Source organism: Salmo salar, chromosome ssa09 (assembly GCF_905237065.1).
Source record: "Salmo salar chromosome ssa09, Ssal_v3.1, whole genome shotgun sequence".
In the NCBI taxonomy this organism is placed as follows: Eukaryota; Metazoa; Chordata; class Actinopteri; order Salmoniformes; family Salmonidae; genus Salmo; species Salmo salar.
In genome coordinates, this window is record NC_059450.1 from 137,701,720 (window position 1) to 137,723,071 (window position 21,352).

General features: G+C 45.7%; 1 protein-coding gene across 10 annotated transcripts in view; it reads right to left on the reverse strand.

Moving 5' to 3' along the window:
• The window catches only part of LOC106613097 (unconventional myosin-XVIIIa), a 203,810-nt gene extending 191,479 nt beyond the window's left edge, over window positions 1-12,331 (reverse strand). For all 10 annotated transcript variants that reach the window (XM_014215026.2, XM_014215025.2, XM_045724671.1 and 7 more), the window contains exons 1-2: window positions 12,175-12,331; window positions 5,710-6,920 (exon numbers count right to left, since the gene is read on the reverse strand). In XM_014215026.2, the coding sequence (XP_014070501.2) occupies window positions 5,710-6,750 (1,041 nt within the window). In that variant the 5' untranslated portion in view covers window positions 6,751-6,920; window positions 12,175-12,331. The remainder of the gene's footprint in view (window positions 1-5,709; window positions 6,921-12,174) is intronic.
• Window positions 12,332-21,352: the final 9,021 nt, after the last annotated feature.

Below are 21,352 nucleotides of genomic sequence, written 5' to 3' on the forward strand. Positions count from 1 at the left end.
CTAATCCAGTTCCACCAAGCTTGTTTCTCCTGCACTTGACTTCTCTGCTACCTACACCCACGCCGTGACACTCATGCTCTCGCTTGTGTCTCTGGAGCAGACAATATGTTTGGAACATCAAATCGTAATAAAATCACTGTATCGAATTGCAATACATGGTGTGAATCACAACATATATCCTACCACATATGCCACACTTGCCAAATGCTATCATGAAAGAGGACCACAATGGAAATAATTTCTAGACTTGTGTTTATCATTGATGATTTTTAATCAAGAGCATAATGTTGTATATGTGTTGTATCTTGTTTAAATGATCAAATATACTAAACTAAAAAGCAATACAAATCGTATAGTATCTTACTAATATCGTATTGTGAGGTCACTGACAATTCCCAGGCCTACACCAATGCACACTTCTCAGGTTGTTGACTGCATCATCATGATCTGTCAGATTGAGACTCTAACCCTCTCACAGCAGTGGAAGTCAGTCTGCACCTGGGATCAGAACAGGGCTCCGGGCAGCCGAGCGGAAATGGAGGAAAACACACCTCCCTGCGGACCTGGCATCCTTTCACTCCCTCCTCTCTACATTCTCCTCTTCTGTCTCTGCTGCTAAAGCCACTTTCTACCACTCTAAATTCCAAGCATCTGCCTCTAACCCTAGGAAGCTCTTTGCTACCTTCTCCTCCCTCCTGAATCCTCCTCCCCCTCCCCCCACCCTCCCTCTCTGCGGATGACTTCGTCAACCATTTTGAAAAGAAGGTTGACGATATCCGATCCTCGTTTGCTAAGTCAAACGACACCGCTGGTACTGCTCACACTGCCCTACCCTGTGCTTTGACCTCTTTCTCCCCTCTCTCTCCAGATGAAATCTCGCGTCTTGTGACGGCCGGTCGCCCAACAACCTGCCCACTTGACCCTATCCCCTCCTCTCTTCTCCAGACCATTTCCGGAGACCTTCTCCCCTTCCTCACCTCGCTCATCAACTCATCCTTGACCGCTGGCTACGTCCCTTCCGTCTTCAAGAGAGCGAGAGTTGCACCCCTTCTGAAAAAACCTACACTCGATCCCTCCGATGTCAACAACTACAGACCAGTATCCCTTCTTTCTTTTCTCTCCAAAACTCTTGAACGTGCCGTCCTTGGCCAGCTCTCCTGCTATCTCTCTCAGAATGACCTTCTTGATCCTAATCAGTCAGGTTTCAAGACTGGGCATTCAACTGAGACTGCTCTTCTCTGTGTCACGGAGGCTCTCCGCACTGCTAAAGCTAACTCTCTCTCCTCTGCTCTCATCCTTCTAGACCTATCTGCTGCCTTTGATACTGTGAACCATCAGATCCTCCTCTCCACCCTCTCCGAGTTGGGCATCTCCGGCGCGGCCCACGCTTGGATTGCGTCCTACCTGACAGGTCGCTCCTACCAGGTGGCGTGGCGAGAATCTGTCTCCGCACCATGCGCTCTCACCACTGGTGTCCCCCAGGGCTCTGTTCTATGCCCTCTCCAATTCTCGCTATACACCAAGTCACTTGGCTCTGTCATATCCTCACATGGTCTCTCCTATCATTGCTATGCAGACGACACACAATTCATCTTCTCCTTTCCCCCTTCTGATAACCAGGCGGCGAATCGCATCTCTGCATGTCTGTCAGACATATCAGTGTGGATGACGGATCACCACCTCAAGCTGAACCTCGGCAAGACGGAGCTGCTCTTCCTCCCGGGGAAGGACTGCCCGTTCCATGATCTCGCCATCACGGTTGACAACTCCCTTGTGTCCTCCTCCCAGAGTGCTAAGAACCTTGGCGCGATCCTGGACAACACCCTGTCGTTCTCCACTAACATCAAGGCGGTGACCCGATCCTGTAGGTTCATGCTCTACAACATTCGCAGAGTACGACCCTGCCTCACACAGGAAGCGGCGCAGGTCCTAATCCAGGCACTTGTCATCTCCCGTCTGGATTACTGCAACTCGCTGTTGGCTGGGCTCCCTGCCTGTGCCATTAAATCCCTACAACTCATCCAGAACGCCGCAGCCCGTCTGGTGTTCAACCTTCCCAAGTTCTCTCACGTCACCCCGCTCCTCCGCTCTCTCCACTGGCTTCCAGTTGAAGCTCGCATCCGCTACAAGACCATGGTGATTGCCTACGGAGCTGTGAAGGGAACGGCACCTCCATACCTTCAGGCTCTGATCAGGCCCTAAAGCCAAACAAGGGCACTGCGTTCATCCACCTCTGGCCTGCTGGCCCCCCTACCTCTGAGGAAGCACAGTTCCCGCTCAGCCCAGTCAAAACTGTTCGCTGCTCTGACACCCCAATGGTGGAACAAGCTCCCTCACGACGCCAGGACAGCGGAGTCAATCACCACCTTCCGGAGACACCTGAAACCCCACCTCTTTAAGGAATACCTAGGATAGGATAAAGTAATCCTTCTAACCCCCCCCCCTTAAAAGATTTAGATGCACTATTGTAAAGTGGTTGTTCCACTGGATATCATAAGGTGAATGCACCAATTTGTAAGTCGCTCTGGATAAGACCGTCTGCTAAATGACTTAAATGTAATGTAAATGTAATCTGATTCTGATCTACTCTCCCTGTTTCTGTTCTAGGAGACAGCAGTGGAAGTCAGTCTGCGCCTGGGATCTGATTCTGATCTACTCTCACTGTTTCTGTTCTAGGAGACAGCAGTGGAAGTCAGTCTACACCTGGGATCTGATTCTGATCTACTCTCACTGTTTCTGTTCTAGGAGACAGCAGTGGAAGTCAGACTGCGCCTGGGATCTGATTCTGATCTACTCTCCCTGTTTCTGTTCTAGGAGACAGCAGTGGAAGTCAGTCTGCGCCTGGGATCTGATTCTTATCTACTCTCCCTGTTTCTGTTCTAGGAGACAGCAGTGGAAGTCAGTCTACACCTGGGATCTGATTCTGATCTACTCTCCCTGTTTCTGTTCTAGGAGACAGCAGTGGAGGTCAGTCTGCGCCTGGGATCTGATTCTGATCTACTCTCACTGTTTCTGTTCTAGGAGACAGCAGTGGAAGTCAGTCTGCGCCTGGGATCTGATTCTTATCTACTCTCCCTGTTTCTGTTCTAGGAGACAGCAGTGGAAGTCAGTCTACGCCTGGGATCTGATTCTGATCTACTCTCACTGTTTCTGTTCTAGGAGACAGCAGTGGAAGTCAGTCTGCGCCTGGGATCTGATTCTGATCTACTCTCCCTGTTTCTGTTCTAGGAGACAGCAGTGGAAGTCAGTCTACACCTGGGATCTGATTCTGATCTACTCTCACTGTTTCTGTTCTAGGAGACAGCAGTGGAAGTCAGTCTACACCTGGGATCTGATTCTGATCTACTCTCCCTGTTTCTGTTCTAGGAGACAGCAGTGGAAGTCAGTCTACACCTGGGATCTGATTCTGATCTACTCTCACTGTTTCTGTTCTAGGAGACAGCAGTGGAAGTCAGTCTACACCTGGGATCTGATTCTGATCTACTCTCACTGTTTCTGTTCTAGGAGACAGCAGTGGTTTAGGCTACACTACACAGGGAGGGGGGCGCAGAGCCAGGAAAAGCACAAAGAGAGAGGCTGGCCTCAAACTGAACAGCACAGCAAAGTCCTTTTTTGTTTATTGGTAAATTCCGAAATAGAACAATGCCGAAAATGCCGGACTGAGGAAGACAGGAGGGGTGGGGGGAATGGATCATTTTGGGGGAACAGATCATTTCCCCAGTGTTTTTCAAGTATCTCCAAGTTGGCTTATTTCTCATGACCCGAGGTTCTCAGTAGCCAGCCATGTCTTCACTGTGTAGCTTAGACAGGTTTGCTAAGACAAGCTTGTGCCTTGGTATTCCATGTCCTTTCACAGACTAAACTAAGGGTTCTCCTATTGGGACAGCTGAAGAACCCTTTTGGAACCCTTTTTTCTAAGAGTGAAGGCGTTTTACTTGTGCATTAAGATTGGCCCATTTAATGCCCTCAAGCTTCAAAGAACCAATTATTCCAGGCTGAAAGTCAGATACAAAAATCAAGAGGAGCAGTTTGATGTTGGGTGACAACAGAAATGGCCATGAATTGCCAGTGTATGTTACCATTTAGTAAACCTAGTTATTAGGCACAGAGTATCCTTCATGTTTCAAAACACTCCCTGGCCCAAAGTGCAATCAGACCACTGTGTGCCACCTAACAAGGGACAAGGCCTACCACACTACACACACACACACACACACACACACATAAACACAGACACACAACACACTAGCAAGTATCCAGACACATAATTGTATACACACAACCAAAAACACACCCTTTTCACCGCTCCACAACAATCCACTATCGCACTGAACAGTAACATAACCGTCTTACTAACCAACATCACAAACATCCAGTCCACAAGATTACAAACAAGGAAAATTCTTGGATAGGAATATAATTAAAAAAAAATCATTGATACATAACTTACGCAGCAGTATAACTATTTGCAAATGACTGAACAAACATGATACATTGTCTGCTGTTCTTGAGTGGTTACAGGACATGGTGAACACATAAAACACACACACTGTTTATAGCAGTGTAATACACGGAAGTCATCACAAACTGATTTAAATTCCAACTGTTGCAAGTTGCATGAGGAGGGTGTGGCCCATCTTTCCTAATCCTAATGTGATTAAAGAAATAAGTATTATCCAACCCACCCACACACACACACACACACACACACACACACACACACACACACACACACACACACACACACACACACACACACACACACACACACACACACACACACACACCTGGGTTGTAGAGCCTAGTTTGCCCTGACCAAACGTTATCTTTATCTGAACTCTGAACTGGACAGCAGTTCCAGAACAGTAGCCTGTTCACACAAACACAGACACACCCTTTACTTATTTCAGCATGCAGACATACTTACATACAAACACACACACTTACATACCTATCTACCCTCACAGATGCTCCAACCTGGGCAGAATGCCTTTCTTATATAAAACCAACAAGGAAGCAGAGCATAAAATACAAGATTAGCCTCAACAGCTTCCGTTTAATATTAACCGGGCGGTCCGGGCAGGATTTGACTCTTCAACATCTGGGGCTGGGCTGCACACATCAAGGTGACATTTCTACATCAAGCCCAGACACCCACAGGAAAGCATGGCTGAAACCTAAACATTACAGAAGGTCTGTAAGGAGAGGAAGAAACATAGCAAGCAGAGCCTCATAGAAACTGCTTCAATCCATCAGAGCTGTGGTAAGTTCGTCACTAACTTTTCTCAAAATAACATTTTTGTTGGGTAATAGTTTTTTTTACTTCACAGAAAAAACACACTGGACTTGGATTGAAGTGCGATGTGAAAACAATGAGAGACTGTTAAGTGTCTGGGCCAATCCATAGGTTGAGGCCAACTGTAAAAAACTTGTGTGGGAACTGGGAGGGAAATATGGTTGTTTGTTAGACCTAGTTAGAGAGGAGCAACAGTGATCATCATCAGACAGTTCCAGAGTTACAACACCCATCCTGCTAAAACATGAAACACAACCTTGGCATTGGTGAATCAAGTTACCACACTGACTTTGCTCACACCCACACTAACGAGTGGGATGTGTTGGGAGGGTTGGGTGCCTCTCTAGAAGTTGTAGGTATGAATGGGATGTCTATCTAGGTGATAAGGAGAGGAGTGATTGGGGATAACTTACATCCAAGGCCTCCCGTCGCTGGCCGTCTGTGTTCCTCAGCCAGCAGCGGCTGAGCTCACTCAGCTCCAGTATGGGCTGCACCTTCAGCCTCACCGTGTCCCCAGACTGACGGATCATCTCCACAATCTCGTCCCGGGTCTTGTTCTCCACGTTTCCCCCGTTGATCTCCACTAGACGGTCTCCCGGCACCAGCCCCAGGGCCAGGTCCTTTGTGCCGGCCCCGGGCTCGGCGAAGTGCACCACCCTCCGGTAGACCCCTCCGTCGGCTCCGCGGTCCAGCATGGTGGTGCGGCGCAGGGAGAAGCCGAAGTCGCCCGTGTTGCGGCGCTGGAGTTCCAGCTCCCGCGGCTCTGGAGACTGTGGAGGGATGACGGCCGGGAGCCTCAGGTCAGCAGGGAAGGTTTTGTCCACCACCTCAGGGATGCGGGCCTTCTTGACCGGTACTGGCCAAGGTGCTGGCCCGACCCCCGGCCCCGGCTGCTGGAGGCTGTGCTTGTGCTGTGATTCGAACACCTTGTTCTCCACCTGCGGGGACGGAGTGGCTGAGTTCTGTCCCGAGGGCGTGGAGGTCTCTGAGGGGCTTTCCTCTTTGCTCCTCTGGGAGAAGGAGAAACGCTTCATGACCTGAGAGGAGTTGTGCTTGGCCATTGAGCCAAAGTGGGCCACGCGGTCTCGCACCGAGCCCCGGTCCTTTTCCAGACCGCCACTCCCATCGCCCTTTAGGTCATCGGTGGAGCTGGCAGCGCTCAGGCCGTCTGCGTCCAGCACCATGCTACTGCGGTTGCTCAGGCCGTCTGACTCGATGTCAGTGAGGCTGAGCTCGTGGCTGCTGGCCACCTTGATGGGAATGGGGTTGGAGATCTCCAGCTTGTTCTTGGAATCCCGCTTCGACTCCCTCTTGAGGTTGAAGAAGCCACGCCTCATGCTCATCTCCTCCAGGCTGCGCAGCTCCGCCGCAGACATCCTCTCCTTTTTGTCCTTCTTATCCTTCTCCTTCTTCCCTCCATCCTTCTCCTTGTCCTTTTTGATCAGGCTGAACATGGTGGTGTGCCTGCTGTGTTGCTCCACACAGTGGGTCGTCCTGCCGGTTTGGCTCCTGTTTCCTCAGGCAAGGGGGATTTTTCCATACAGAGGCAGAGGTCCAGTTTTTTGGGGGGTCCAGTCTTTCGTAACCTCTAAAAAGGGGTTAAGCTGCCTATAATTAAAATGCCCTGAGGGAGAGAAGAAACACATTCAGTTAATATTCACATCTGGCATAATAGAATCAGTAACAGAGCTTATTATGTTTCATAAATACAATTAGATCACACACAATATATCACTCCCAGTGAGGAATTTGTCACAGAAAATAAAATTGTCCATTTAATAAACACCCATTTTATTTCTCCTCCTAACCAAACACACATATTTAGCAGATGTTATTGTGGGTGTACCGAAATGCCTTTTGAGTAGGACTATAGACAGAGTGACCCACGACTTAACCTTTTGCAACAGTCCATTAGCATGCCACACAAAGCACTAGTCGCTTATTTGAACATGGAAAAACATTACACACATCACAACCAAAGAACAGTTTAAGTGATCTTGGCAAAAGAGAAACATTCCTAGCCTCCATTAGATCCGTGTTTGCCAAAACCACAAAAATCAAGGAAGATATTTTTGCCAAAGAGCCACTCTCAACATACTGCAGAAGGCAGGCAGGAGCACATTCCCAAAATCTGGGTTTTATTACTATTTTTCTGCCTCAGGGGTGCTACACGGACCTAGGGCTGTTGCAGTGACTGTATTACCGCCACACCGGCGTTCACGAGTCACGAAGACAGTCAAATTCCACATGACCGTTTAGTCACGGTAATTAGGCTTCTCCAAGCTCTGATGCTGATGATGGTCATTAGTAGCCTACCAAACTTGACAACTGCCTGGTACTCAGCACTCTACTGTCCCTCTAATCACTCTGACATCAACGCAAAAGTTTTCGAAAATCGAATCAAACACTTCATGAGAGCCAATAAGCTCATGTTCGCAACATTTCTATAGGCTATGCAATTGCGGGAGAAAACAGAGTGATGGCCTCTATTAAAAAGAGGAGGATCAGCTTTCTATAGGCTAGGCCTACTATATTTATTTTCTCAACTTTCCTAATATTAAACACATTGCTCATATTTACAACAGAAGTATAAAAATAAACCACGGGGAAAAGCGTCCTCATTCCCTATTTAAGTACATAGATGACGTATTTTTTCCCGCTGCCCCTGTTTCGATACAGATGCATGATAATGGTCCATTCTAAATCAAAACAAATGTCACACACATATTATTTAGTATATTTAAAGACAAAATTAAATGAAGACTAGTCTGATGGGTGACAATAATATCCTATCACTTGTGAATTATACACTGCTCAAAAAAATAAAGGGAACACTTAAACAACAGCTGCATTTAGCTGTCTTCTGGGTTTTTGTGACATTATATGCTAGCTTGAAAAATGGGTGTCTGATTATTTCTGGCTTGGTACTCTGCTGACATAATCTAATGTTTTGCTTTCGCTGTAAAGCCTTTTTGAAATCGGACAGTGTGGTTAGATAAAGGAGAGTCTTGTCTTTAAAATGCTGTGAAATAGTCATATGTTTGAAAAATTGAAGTTTTTGTATTTTTGAGGAATTTGTAATTCGCGCCACGCCTATCATTGGATATTGGAGCAGGTGTTTCGCTAGCGGAACGTCTAGATGTAAGAGGTTAACTGGCATATATAAGCAGCAAGTGAGTTTCAAGTTTGGGGAAGATAATTTTCACCATAAATATGCACCTTTTATAGTAAAAGCATTACATGCATAATTGCATTTGCAGTCACTTTTGATAATGGTGTTTTCCGCTAATAGAACATTCACACTTATAGTCTACTACCATGTGCGCATTGCTGTGCTTATAATGTGAAGAAATAGCATAATAGTTTATCAACATTTTGGGCTCCCGAGTGGCGCAGCGGTCTAAGGCACGCATCTCAGTGCCAGAGGCATCACTGCAGTCCCTGGTTTGAATCCAAGCTGCATCACATCCGGCTGTGAATGGGAGTCCCATAGGGCGGCGTACATTTGGCCCAGTGTCGTCCAGGTTGGGCTCTGGCCGCGGTAGGCCGTCATTGTAAATAAGAATTTGTTCTTATTCTAAGGTTAAATAAAAATACATTTCAAAAACAAAATGTTATGATCTGTTGCATCGGCCACATTGCATAAACATTTTTTGGGGATGCTAGTGGTTGTATTAATTTGTGATCTATAGTATCCCACAACTGTCCCAGACTATGTTAGGAATATTTATTTCTCGCACAGAATAGGTCGACTTTTGTACTATGGGGACACTAGATTGACATAGGCTAGTGCTTTTGTTGTTTGTTTGGCCAACTCATCTTGTTGGCTGATGAAAAGTAAATGTGGACAGTTTTTCCAATATCTTCAATATGCACCTCGGAATTGGATAAGGACACGCACAGTTCCGTCCCCAATGTGTCTGCCTTCACTTGTAGCCTGTGAGAAAGACCCGATCACGTGATGGATTGTGCTGCACACTCAGGGAGAAGGGCACAACGCAGCACTCCGGGCCGCAAAAGGCATGGATTTTGTTAGGGTGCATTATGGCCACAAAGGGCATGCCACCATGAAATTCGAGACATTATCATGTGCTTGTCAAATTGTGAATGAGAGACTATTGGAGTGTGTACAGCCTGCGCAAAAAACAAAGCAGAGCTCATGCCATTCAACACTTTTTTCAAATCATCATTAGTCACATCATACAGCCTTACAATGTATTAAAAATCAAAACGTATAGCCCAACATTTATAGAACAACTAAAGTTACATTAATAACTCTAAATTAAGCATAGGAGTACCTATTTATTTATTAACCCTTCTACACAGAATAGCCGCATGTACGCACTCCCTCAAATCGTTTGGAGAAAAAATATATAATTTATTCAGCTTTGTTCAATTGTATTCTTCATTCTATAAAATAATGCCATAGAATTATAAGCAAATCTTGTCTACTAAATGAACTAGTGTAGCCCACAGCCATTTGGCATAAACCACATCAGGACAACTCAGAATATGCTATTCTTTTCTTCTGAAATAGACTACATTTTCTTCATATCATGCTTCTTAAGACTTGTCTAAAATAAATAATGGATTTATTTGTCACGTCCTGACCAGTATAAGGGGTTATTTGTTATTGTAGTTTGGTCAGGACGTGGCAGGGGTGTGTTTGTTTTGTGTTGTCGGGGTTTTTGGGTTGTGTTCTATGTTTTGTATTTCTATGTTCTATTTTCTAGTTTTTCTATTTCTATGTCTAGTTTATTGTTTTGACCTTCAATTGGAGGCAGCTGTTACTCGTTGCCTCTAATTGAAGGTCCTATTTAGTAGGGGTGTTTTTCATTGGGTTTTTGTGGGTAGTTGTTTCGTGTATAGCTGTATGATTTACAGGACTGTTTGTCGTCGTTGTTTTTGTATATGTGTGTTTTGTTTTGTTTTTCCTTCTTTCTGCCAAATAAAAAGATGAGTATACACATTCCCGCTGCATTTTGGTCCAATCCTTACGACAGTGACATTATTGAGAAGGTGTGGGCTATATTACATGGATTTATTAGCCTACAATCCATTTTAAAAAGTCTGTGTGGAAGTCAGGAGATGCTAAATGTGTTTATGTTAATTAATGGTCAATTACCGTAAGACCGACAGTTATTTCCTTGACAATCACCAGCTGGCGAAATTTCGTGACTGCCACAGCCCTATGCGGACCACCCTCTCCATGGTGTAGCATAGCATAGAATCACAAACAGCTTAAGGCTTTATCCCCAAATGATGTAGGCCTAAGCTATATTTCAGCCTCCATTTCATGTGTGTAAATCACAGTCAATGTAAGCCAAAACCCAAATTGACTTAAACCTACCTCTACCTGAGTGATAGCAGATATTTTGAATGTGAACTAACTGTTTAGACTGTTGTTCCAGTGAGGGATGGGGGCGCTCAAAATGGGTCAGAATGCACACAGTCCCACTCTGGTAGTCAATGGGGTGAAACTTTGGTGTCAAAGTTCCAGTTCTATCTGACATTCCCAGAGTTCCCAGCAGCAGGAGACCCCTACATCTAAACAAGCCTCTAACAAGGGGCCAGATTCTTGCCCCCCCAAAAAACAGGACGCAAGGTTTTTTCAGGACCAGCTATAAAATGGTCTGGAGGATTTTTATTTATTTTATTTTATTTCACCTTTATTTAACCAGGTAGGCAAGTTGAGAACAAGTTCTCATTTACAATTGCGACCTGGCCAAGATAAAGCAAAGCAGTTCGACAACATACAACAACACAGAGTTACACATGGAGTAAAACAAATATACAGTCAATAACACAGCAGTCAATAATAATACACCTATGGATAACCATAGGCAGAAAAATAAAAAATAAATAATATGTTACCTGACAACAAGCATAATGGACATACTCTAGCAATGTGAATATACTACACAATACATATAAGCTTTATTCACTTCTAATAACGGGCTTGGCAGCTACCACCACATGCACAGTTAAAAAGATACTGCCAATTGCAACACTTTACATCAGTCACCCTTTAAAGGAGGTAGGCTACTAAAAGGTTGGGATAAGTAAGCTATCTTAAAGACAGTTCATTATTAAATCATGAATAAGAAGATGTATTGTTTTAAATGGATTATTAATAATGATATAGTCACATATAACGTTAGCTCACTATTTGGCATCATGTCCGCAAAAAATGCCATAGAATCAAAGTTGCATGACGCTCCCAAACAGCTTCATTATCAGCTGACATATTTCATACACTTTCGTGGTTATAACCAATCTTGCTTGTTGCTACAAATGTTTACACTGTTTTCTTCCCACCACCGCAGGGATGCTATGGGCACATAATTTTGCCACTTACGTCAAGGCTTTATGTTACAACAATGAAATGCCCGCTGAAATACCAGGCACTCTCCACTACGCTAGCGAGTGAGGTGTCATCGTTCCCCATTCACTCAATGGACAGGGGAGAACAAAAAGCGAGAAAACTACTAGCTAGCCAGCTAGCTGATGTCACATTGGGAATTATACTATATTACAGGCCATTGTTATTTACTACAACTGTAAAGTATTTTCCTCTAAACCCGACTGTCACAGAAAAGCCCTGGCTACAATACTCCATTGAGAAAAGTGTTATTTTGAAACTACCAATACGCCTTTAGTTAGCTTGCACGATTAGCTGGCATCCCAAGCCTCTGTTCTTTGCCAACATTAATTCTGGTGTAGGCTATCAGCTACGTTAGCTAGCTGCTACAGCACTGGGAAAATATTTTGGTATTTCGGGGGACTATTCATAGCTATCTTGCTAAGCCATTCTGCTTTCAATGTTTAGCTCAAATTGGTGCATCGATTCCATCTTCATGAAATTATAGGTGACTCACCTTTTTCAGTGTGTTCTTCCTCTGTGTCGGTGGGTTGACACTGGTGTGTTCGAATCCGAGGCAGCTGTGTTGATGGGATGCAGCTCGTGCTAGAAACAGCTGCGTTGACTGTTTATGATTAGCTAGATGGCTGGTTACAGTATGCATGCAACATCACTGAAAATCTATCGAATAGTGATTCCTGCTGGCCAGTTGGGTTTATTGCAAGTTGGACAGAGGATGAACTACATGTGGAAGATTAGATTATGATTTTATGGTGATAGATTTCTATTGGTTGCGGTTGCATTTGATATCTTCTGGGTAAAGTATTAATACATACACAGTAAATAACCTAGGAGTGACTGGTTTGTTTATTTGGGATTCATTCAAACAAGCACTATTAGGCACCATTTCGTACCAGGTCACCAATACTTTTATCACCAGCCCTAGCTTTTTGGGGGCCCTAAGCAGAATCCCGTTTAGGGTCCTCCTCACAGTTTGTGGGGCGACCCTGACCATTGATGGGGCCTAAGCAGTTGTTTATTTTGCTTATAGCCCAGGCTGCCTTGGTGGTGTCGGTTTATCTGTAGTGGAAATTCACACCACACCTTCGCTCATGCGCAGTGAACTGTTTGCCTATACGTCTGGTTGCTGCATCAACTGTAAGCCTTATAAGGTGGAAACATTATGCATGGTAAAGTCAAACTATAAGGTATAACAAACTTTATTAAATAGTAGGCCTAGGCTTCTTTGAAGCTTACTTCTCGACTGTAAACTGCTGGATATAAATGTGCCAGACAGTTACTCCGTTACTGGTAAGGCAGCGTTGCTAAGGGAAATAGCTCTTTGTGTGATGCTGTAACTTGACCTACGTGAAAGAGAGGACCCTTGGATTCTGTAGACTCACAAAGGAGTTTGAAACAAGCTGAAGTTTAGTTTTGGACAACAATTCCCTAAATTGTCTAGTAAATGTCATTGTCATAGATAGAAAATAGGAAGGAAAACTCATTTTTGATAGTAGATTGAGTTTCAATAGTGGAAGTGCCTTGTTCCATATGGCCACCCAAGGATGGATTGACACTTCCTCCGGACAGATACCCCAGGCAACCTTTAACTCTGTAGAGGCGCATGGCCATAATGCTGTCTACACCCCACCCACGAGCCCCAGAGTACCACTACCCCCAGGCTTTATGCCCCCTGTGGTGGAGACATCAGAATTAGCTAAGTAACATAGATAATTAAGATGTCTTGTCTGCAGAATATGCTTATATGATTGAACTGTTGAAACTCTTTGTTATTAGAATGTCTCCTTTCGGACTCTGGTGTTGGCAGCTGCACTTCCTCCCTCAAATGGGCCTCAGTCACCTAGGGTCCAGAGTGGGGAGAAGTCAGGCTTATCTATCACATGTCCCTGTTGCTATGCAGAATATCTGCAAGAAGTATGGCAAAGGAGGTCAGAAGGAAACATTGTTTCCATATGCGAACTGTGTGTCTTTATTGCAAACCATGTGAAGGGATGGCATGAGTAATGGGGAACCAATCACTTGTCTCCACAATGTCTGAGCGTCAGTCAACTCCTCCTAGGGGGAGATTGTTCTCTCCCCTAGCTCAAGGTGGAAACTAAGTAACAACAAATGTCCAAAGTTCTTAGTACTGAACAAAACAGCAAGTTCCTTCTATTTGGGGCCTAAGGTCTGGCACTGGATGTGTGGGGTTAGTGTCTGGAAACATTGTACGTCATCTCTGAGGTTGCACCTATCCTGACCTATCCTGAGATAGTATATAACCCAGAGGCTCACCCCACTCAGGGAGCACTCACTCCATTCATTTGTGTTTGATGTGACCTGCTCCCTTATTAATAAGTGAATAAAGATTTAGTTTAAGTATAACTCTGACTTGTGTGATAAGTTTGTCTCTCCTCATTTGATAGTATTTAGAAATTCACTACATTTTGCGACGAGGATGAGATCCGTAACTTCACCTGTTGGTTGCTCCTGAAGATCTGGGTAAACTGTGCACAGGGATCCCCAAATTGGGATCTCAGGGGAGCGCACTCCTGAAGGAGCAGCTGGACCACCTAAGTTCTGAGAGGAAGCGGGCACGGGTGGATACCAGATTCTGAACATAGTATTGAGGGGAGCAAGATGATCCACCAATATCCTGATTAGTGATTGACCTTGTCTCTCCTCATTATTGAAAAGGAGGTGAGCGAACCACACAAAGTCAAGTTTTTAAGAAAAGCCTCTGTTACGTAGGCTCTGAGTGTGGTCCTGTGTGAGGCAGCACCTTGGAGGCGTAAGCAGGGCTGAGTCAGAGGAGAGTAATCTGAGGGTTTGCAGGCTCAAAGATACTCTGTCACTGCTCGGTTGCGGGCGACCTAGAGCTGTCCTGACACTGAATTGATTACAGTGGGGATTGGTGCGGTCTGTAGGGGCGAGGGGCCAGGGTGACTGTGGGTTCTGTGGGAAGCATGGTACCTGGTGAAGTCCCATTGGATGAGGGACCGCTGTCTGAAGGGGGAGTCTACGTGTCTAAGTGTCTGATTGATCCCCAGAAGTGGTGAAATCCATTTATTTTAAATGCGCTGGCCAGGTATTCCCTGGGTTACGATAGTTAGATGTTATTGTGAGTGTTTTGTTATTCCGGGCACTTCACCTGAGGTGGAGGTTGTTTAGGATAGGGGGCAGTATTGACACGCTTGGATAAAAAACGTACCCGATTTAATCTGGTTACCACTCCTACCCAGTAACTAGAATATGCATATACTTATTACATATGGATAGAAAACACCCTAAAGTTTCTAAAACTGTTTGAATGGTGTCTGTGAGTATAACAGAACTCATTTGGCAGGCAAAAACCTGACAAGGTTTCAGGCAGGAAGTGGCCTGTCTGACAAGGTGTCGTTCTTCTTGTCTCTGTTTATTGAAGAGTGAGGATCTTAGCTGTCCCGTGACACTTCCTACGGCTGCCATAGGGTCTCAGAAGGCGGCAAAAAGCTGAATCGTGGCTTTGCAGGCTCTGGCTGAAACAAAGTAGCGCGTTTGGGTAGTGGCTGGTTACAGTACTGTGAGACTCAGGCGCGTGCCCGCGTCGACCGAAAGCTTTCCTCAGTTTAGCTAAATGGACATTCCCGGTCGGAATATTATCGCTTTTTTACGAGAAAAATGGCATAAAAATGGATTTTAAACAGCGGTTGACATGCCTCGAAGTACGGTAATGGAATATTTAGATTTTTTTTGTCACGAATTGCGCCATGCGCGCGACCCTGATTTACCATTTCAGATAGTGTCTGGGACGCACGAACAAAACGCCGCTATTCGGATATAACGATGGATTATTTTGGACCAAACCAACATTTGTTATTGAAGTAGCAGTCCTGGGAGTGCATTCTGACGAAGACAACAAAAGGTAATCAAACTTTTATAATAGTAAATATGATTATGGTGAGTGCTAAACTTGCCGGGTGTCTAAATAGCTAGCCCGTGGTGCCTGGGCTATGTACTTAGAATATTGCAAAATGTGCTTTCACCAAAAAGCTATTTTATAATCGGACATATCGAGTGCATAGAGGAGGTCTGTATCTATAATTCTTAAAATAATTGTTATGCTTTTTGTGAACGTTTATCGTGAGTAATTTAGTAAAATGTTAGCGAATTCCTCCGGAAGTTTGCGGGGGGTATGCTAGTTCTGAACGTCACATGCTAATGTAAAAAGCTGGTTTTTGATATAAATATGAACTTGATTGAACAAAACATGCATGTATTGTATAACATAATGTCCTAGGGTTGTCATCTGATGAAGATCATCAAAGGTTAGTACTGCATTTAGCTGTCTTCTGGGTTTATGTGACATTATATGCTAGCTTGAAAAATGGGTGTCTGATTATTTCTGGCTTGGTACTCTGCTGACATAATCTAATGTTTTGCTTTCGTTGTAAAGCCTTTTTGAAATCGGACAGTGTGGTTAGATTAACGAGAGTCTTGTCTTTAAATAGTTGTAAAATAGTCATATGTTTGAGAAATTGAAGTAATAGGATTTTTAAGGTTTTGAAAATCGCGCCACAGGCTTCAAGTGGCTGTTACGTAGGTGGGACGAATTCGTCCCGCCTAGCCCATAGAGGTTAAAAGATACGAGGTAAAATTGGATTTTTGGGACCGTGTTACACAATTAGATAGAAGACACGGTACTCTGTAGGTAGTTTTGTACATTTGGATAGACATAAGAGAATCTATACCACAGTAATCGCAGTAGGCGATATCCTCGTGTGGAGATAATACCCCCTTCTGGGGCCACAAACTTGGCAGTATTATAATGAAGATATGAATTTCCCTGTTCATATGGATAAAATATAAAATCATAAACAGTGCTAACTGGTTTTCTTTGTTTGTCTACCCCTGTGTGTGTCTATGTTATCTTTGAGTGTGTGTGGACAAAGAACCAGGCATTCCGGACCGTCCTATGGGAGCCTTGAAGGTCATGGTAGATAAGTGGGGAAGGGATATTTTGGAACAGGTTTCTCTATGGCATAGAGAGGGTGGTTTTCCTTTGACAGGGACACTAAGTGTGATGCTGTTAGACAAGGTAAGACAGAAATTGGTAGAGAAAGAAGGTAAACTAGGGAAAATGGATCAAATAGACTGGGTAAAATTCAGGAAATGGGAAATGGAAGCTGACAAACAAAAGGAGAGACAGGACCCATTTCGGGGAAAGCCCCATCAGAATATGGTATTTCAGATTGAGGAAGAAGAAAAGAAGGGAAAATATGAAACAGTCAGAAAGAATAGGAAAGATGATGATGACAGAGACTGTCCCCCTCCCTATGCTACTCCTCAAACTCTCTATCCAATGTTGCCGAATCTGCCGCCTCCTCCGCCGCCTCCAGCTGATCCGGCGGATGCCAAACCACTGCAACCTGCTGCCCCACCCCCTGTCTCTCCCAACACCCCGGTGATCACCCCAGTGATCTCCCAACACCCCGGTGACGACCCCAGTGATCTCCCAACACCCCGGTGATCATCTGGCGCGAAGCCTGACTGAAGTCCTGACAGGGTCTAGGGTGACCCCGGCCCGTCCCACTGAAGACGCAGTGGGGGGAGCACGCCAAAAGGGAATGAAGACCAACAATCCTTTTCTCAAGGCTCCTCCACCCAGCTCCAGTGTGGAAAGTGAGGACAGAGGGGCACCCCTGCTGACTCTCCCACTGAAGGACCGTCTACGGGCCAGGACGGAGAGGCGTGCCTCTACCCTCTCCCTGTACGACCCAGCATCAGGCCTGTATCAACAATATCCTCTGATGGCCTGTCCCAACCCTCAGCGTCAACCTGACAATGCCAATGACGCTGCCGCCACAGCCTGGAATCCAATTGTGTATGTCCAGAGGACGTGGAGACATGATGAAATCAAAGACATTGTAGAAGACCTACCAGGACGCTGTGAAATATTCAGCAGAGATCAGGGTATTGGTGGGTCAATACAAACCATCTGCTACCGAGATAGCCCATATCTGTAAAAATAAACTGGGACTCGGGTGAGCGGATGTACAGGGACAGTTTAATTGGGACTCGGGTGGGCGGATGTACAGAGACAGTTTGATTGGGACTCGGGTGGGCGGATGTACAGGGACAGTTTGATTGGGACTCGGGTGGGCGGATGTACAGGGACAGTTTGATTGGGACTCGGGTGGGCGGATGTACAGGGACAGTTTGATTGGGACTCGGGTAGGCAGATGTACAGAGACAGTTTGATTGGGACTCGGGTGGGTGGATGTACAGGTACAGTTTGATTGGGACTCGGGTGGGCGGATGTACAGAGACAGTTTGATTGGGACTCGGGTGGGCGGATGTACAGAGACAGTTTGATTGGGACTCGGGTGGGCGGATGTACAGAGACAGTTTGATTGGGACTCGGGTGGGCGGATGTACAGAGACAGTTTGATTGGGACTCGGGTGGGCGGATGTACAGAGACAGTTTGATTGGGACTCGGGTGGACGGATGTAGAGACAGTTTGATTGGGACTCGGGTGGGCGGATGTACAGGGACAGTTTGATTGCAACTACCTGTGGGCTGAGAATGGTGCGTACCAGGACCAGATAATGGAGCTCCTCACCAGGATTGTCGAGATGTATCCAACCAAGACCGACTGGACTGCCATCAGAGAATGCCCTATGAAGAAAGATGAGGGCCTGGAGGCTTTCAGAAAGAGACTTGAGACCTGTTGCAGGCTACATAGTGGTATCAGACCAAACGAACATGCATATGGGGATCTGCTGAAAGATGCCCTGGTGAGGGGTCTAACACCGGACCTGGAGATAGCTGTGAGGACTACCTGTATCAGTTGGGAGACTGAGCCATTAGCAACGGGAGTACAGCACTGCAAGCATGCTGAGAAACAACAAAGTACTCAGAAGGAAGAAAAAAATAAAGAAGAAAAGGTGAAGACACAGAAGCTGCAGGCTGCTCAGTTGACGTTCTACCAGGGTGCAGCTCCGGTGGGGGCAGGACGTGGGGGTGCCGGGCACAAGTGCTACAACTGTAGGAAGCTGGGTCATTTTGCTGCTGACTGCTCTGAGCCACAGAAGAGCAAAGGTGGGGCGGACTGAGACCCCAGAGGAGAGGGAAGTGGAAGTGGAGTGGAGCACCTGCATGGACGCCCCCCCGTCCAACAACAGCCGTGGCAGCCACCCCCCAACCAATGGCAGGGCGGGCTACCTCACGGGGTCCAGCAACAGCAACAGTAGGGGCCCACAAGAAGTCCCTCAAGGCAGAGGCCAACCTGGGGCTTGGCAGACGGGGATGCCTGCACAGACGACCCTGTACAATCCAGGACAGGGACAGGAGGAGTATTGATGAGAAGATAGGGACAGTTGTGTTTGAATCATCAGAGCAACCAGAGCATTTGTTTTTAAAGAGTCACACCCTTCCCAGAGTAGTGCCAACCGTGGAGGCTTGTGTCAATGGTGAGTCAATAATATTTCTTGTTGATACAGAAGCTACAATGTCTGTGATTGACTGTAAGGCTAATAAGAAGCCTCCCATTTCTAGTGAAACAGTCCAATCTGTAGGGGCTTCAGGCCTCCCATTCAGAGATCATGTAACTATGCCTGTCTCCTTTTGTGAAGAGAAATGTCAGCATCAATTCCTCTTCTCTGATCACTGCCCTGTCAATTCCATGGGCAGAGACCTCCTATGTAAATTGGGTATTAACATAACGTGTGGTCCCAGTGGGCTAACAGTTGTACAGTACAGGAGAAGGAGGAGGGGAGCAATTGATGCTGATGTAAGAACTGTGTGACTGGTACTATTCAGTGGATATTGATAATGAGGTGCCCAATATTGTTCGTGTTTTCTCAATGGCTAAAACCAATTGGGGCTACGAGGGCGGTTTCAAGTCTGAAGCGGGCATACATTGCACCTCCCATTTTGCACCATTGACAAGAGATCTCCATTATGAGAAGCAATGGCTGTGTGCTACATTACAGGATGAGTCAGTGCAGTGTGAGGGTGTATACTGTAGCAGGGATTTCTGTGCTTTAGGGGTTAATCTAACCCCTACACAGAAAGAGCTCTACCTGTTTGAGGATAGCGCACCACGTGTCCCTGGCAAAATCAGACAGAGTAGAATGGGCAGATACTGGAATGTGGATGAAATGCTTGGTTGATGCTATTGACTGGGAGATGCGCCCTGATGGGTCAAATTATTCACCCAGCACACTGACAAGTTGTTACCCATTCTGTTGGGAAACGCCAACTGAGAGGGGTGTGCATGGGGTTGATCAGGTTTCTTTTTCTACCAATATCATGTTGTTGAGTGAAGACTCGCCCCTCCTGAGAGGGGTTCCTGAATGCCTATGGGCAAGGGACAAGTATGATTTTGGGAGAATGAAGGGAGCTGAGCCAATGGTAGTCACTCCTAAAGATACCAGGCACCCGTCTAGAGCACAGTATCCACTCAGTACTGAGGCAATAGCAGATATTACCCTGTTCATGCATCCGTGTTAGCTAATGGCGCTTTAATTCCCTGTCCAGAATCACCCTGTAACACCCCTATCTTGCCTGTTAGAAAACCTTCAGGTAATTGGAAGTTTGTCCAGGACTTAAGGCCTGTGAACGATGCAGTTTTGCCCGTGCCCCAGTGGTTCCTAATGTTACTACTCTGTTGGGGGCGGTACCACCCACAGCAGAATGGTTCTCTGTGATTGATTTGGCTAATGCGTTTTTTTTGTACTCCCGGTGCACCAGAGTCACAGTTCTGGTTTGCTTCACGTTCCTCGGAAGGAGGTACATTGAGTCCCCCGCAATTTTTTTCAGCTGCATTGGCACATATATATTATATTAAAATTAAAAGTTGCAACTTCTCTCCCAAACTGTAAAGGATTTTGCGAAATTAGATCACTCCCAATGGCAGACAGCTGGGTCCAGAGAGAGTACAAGCTATTCTCTCTGTCCCATAGCCTGTTACCAAATGACACATGATGTCACAGACTGGTATGACAGGGTACTGTAGGGCGTGGCTGCCTGACTATGCCGAGGATGTCCAGCCTTTCTTAGATCTCATTTACGGTCACAAGATGGCTATGAATGATAAGATAAAATGGACCCCTGAATGACTGACTGCCGAAACTGAAACAACTCATGACTACTTCTCCATGTCTGGGTCTCCCTGTACACATTCTAAACCCTTTCAATCTGTTTGTGTGTGAAAGAAGAATGGGATTATGTCTTCTGTGTTGACTCAGGACCATGGGTGGGAAACAGAGACCAGTGGGTTACTATTCTAAGCAATTGGATGGCGTGGCGAGTGTGTCTGGTGTGTTGTTTGCTGCAGCTACCGAGGCTGTACTGGCGTGTGCTGACATTGTTGCTATGTGTGAACTAACTGTGCATGTACCAGACGCTGTTTATGCTCTCATCTCACAGGCTAAGACTGCTCATCTGACTCCAGCAAGGCACTATCAGAATGTGCTTCTAACCATGTCACATGTGACCCTGAAAAGGTGCACTGTGCTAAATCAAGCTACATTGTTACCAACTAAGGACAGGAGAAACCCATGACTGCATAGCGCTGGTGGAGCTTGTATCTAAACCAAGGTCAGATTTGACTGATGTCCCTTTGCAGAATGCTGAATTGGAAATCTTTATAGATGGCTCCACTCAGAGGTCTGAGAAAGGAGAACCACTTGTTGCCTATGCTGTATCAACA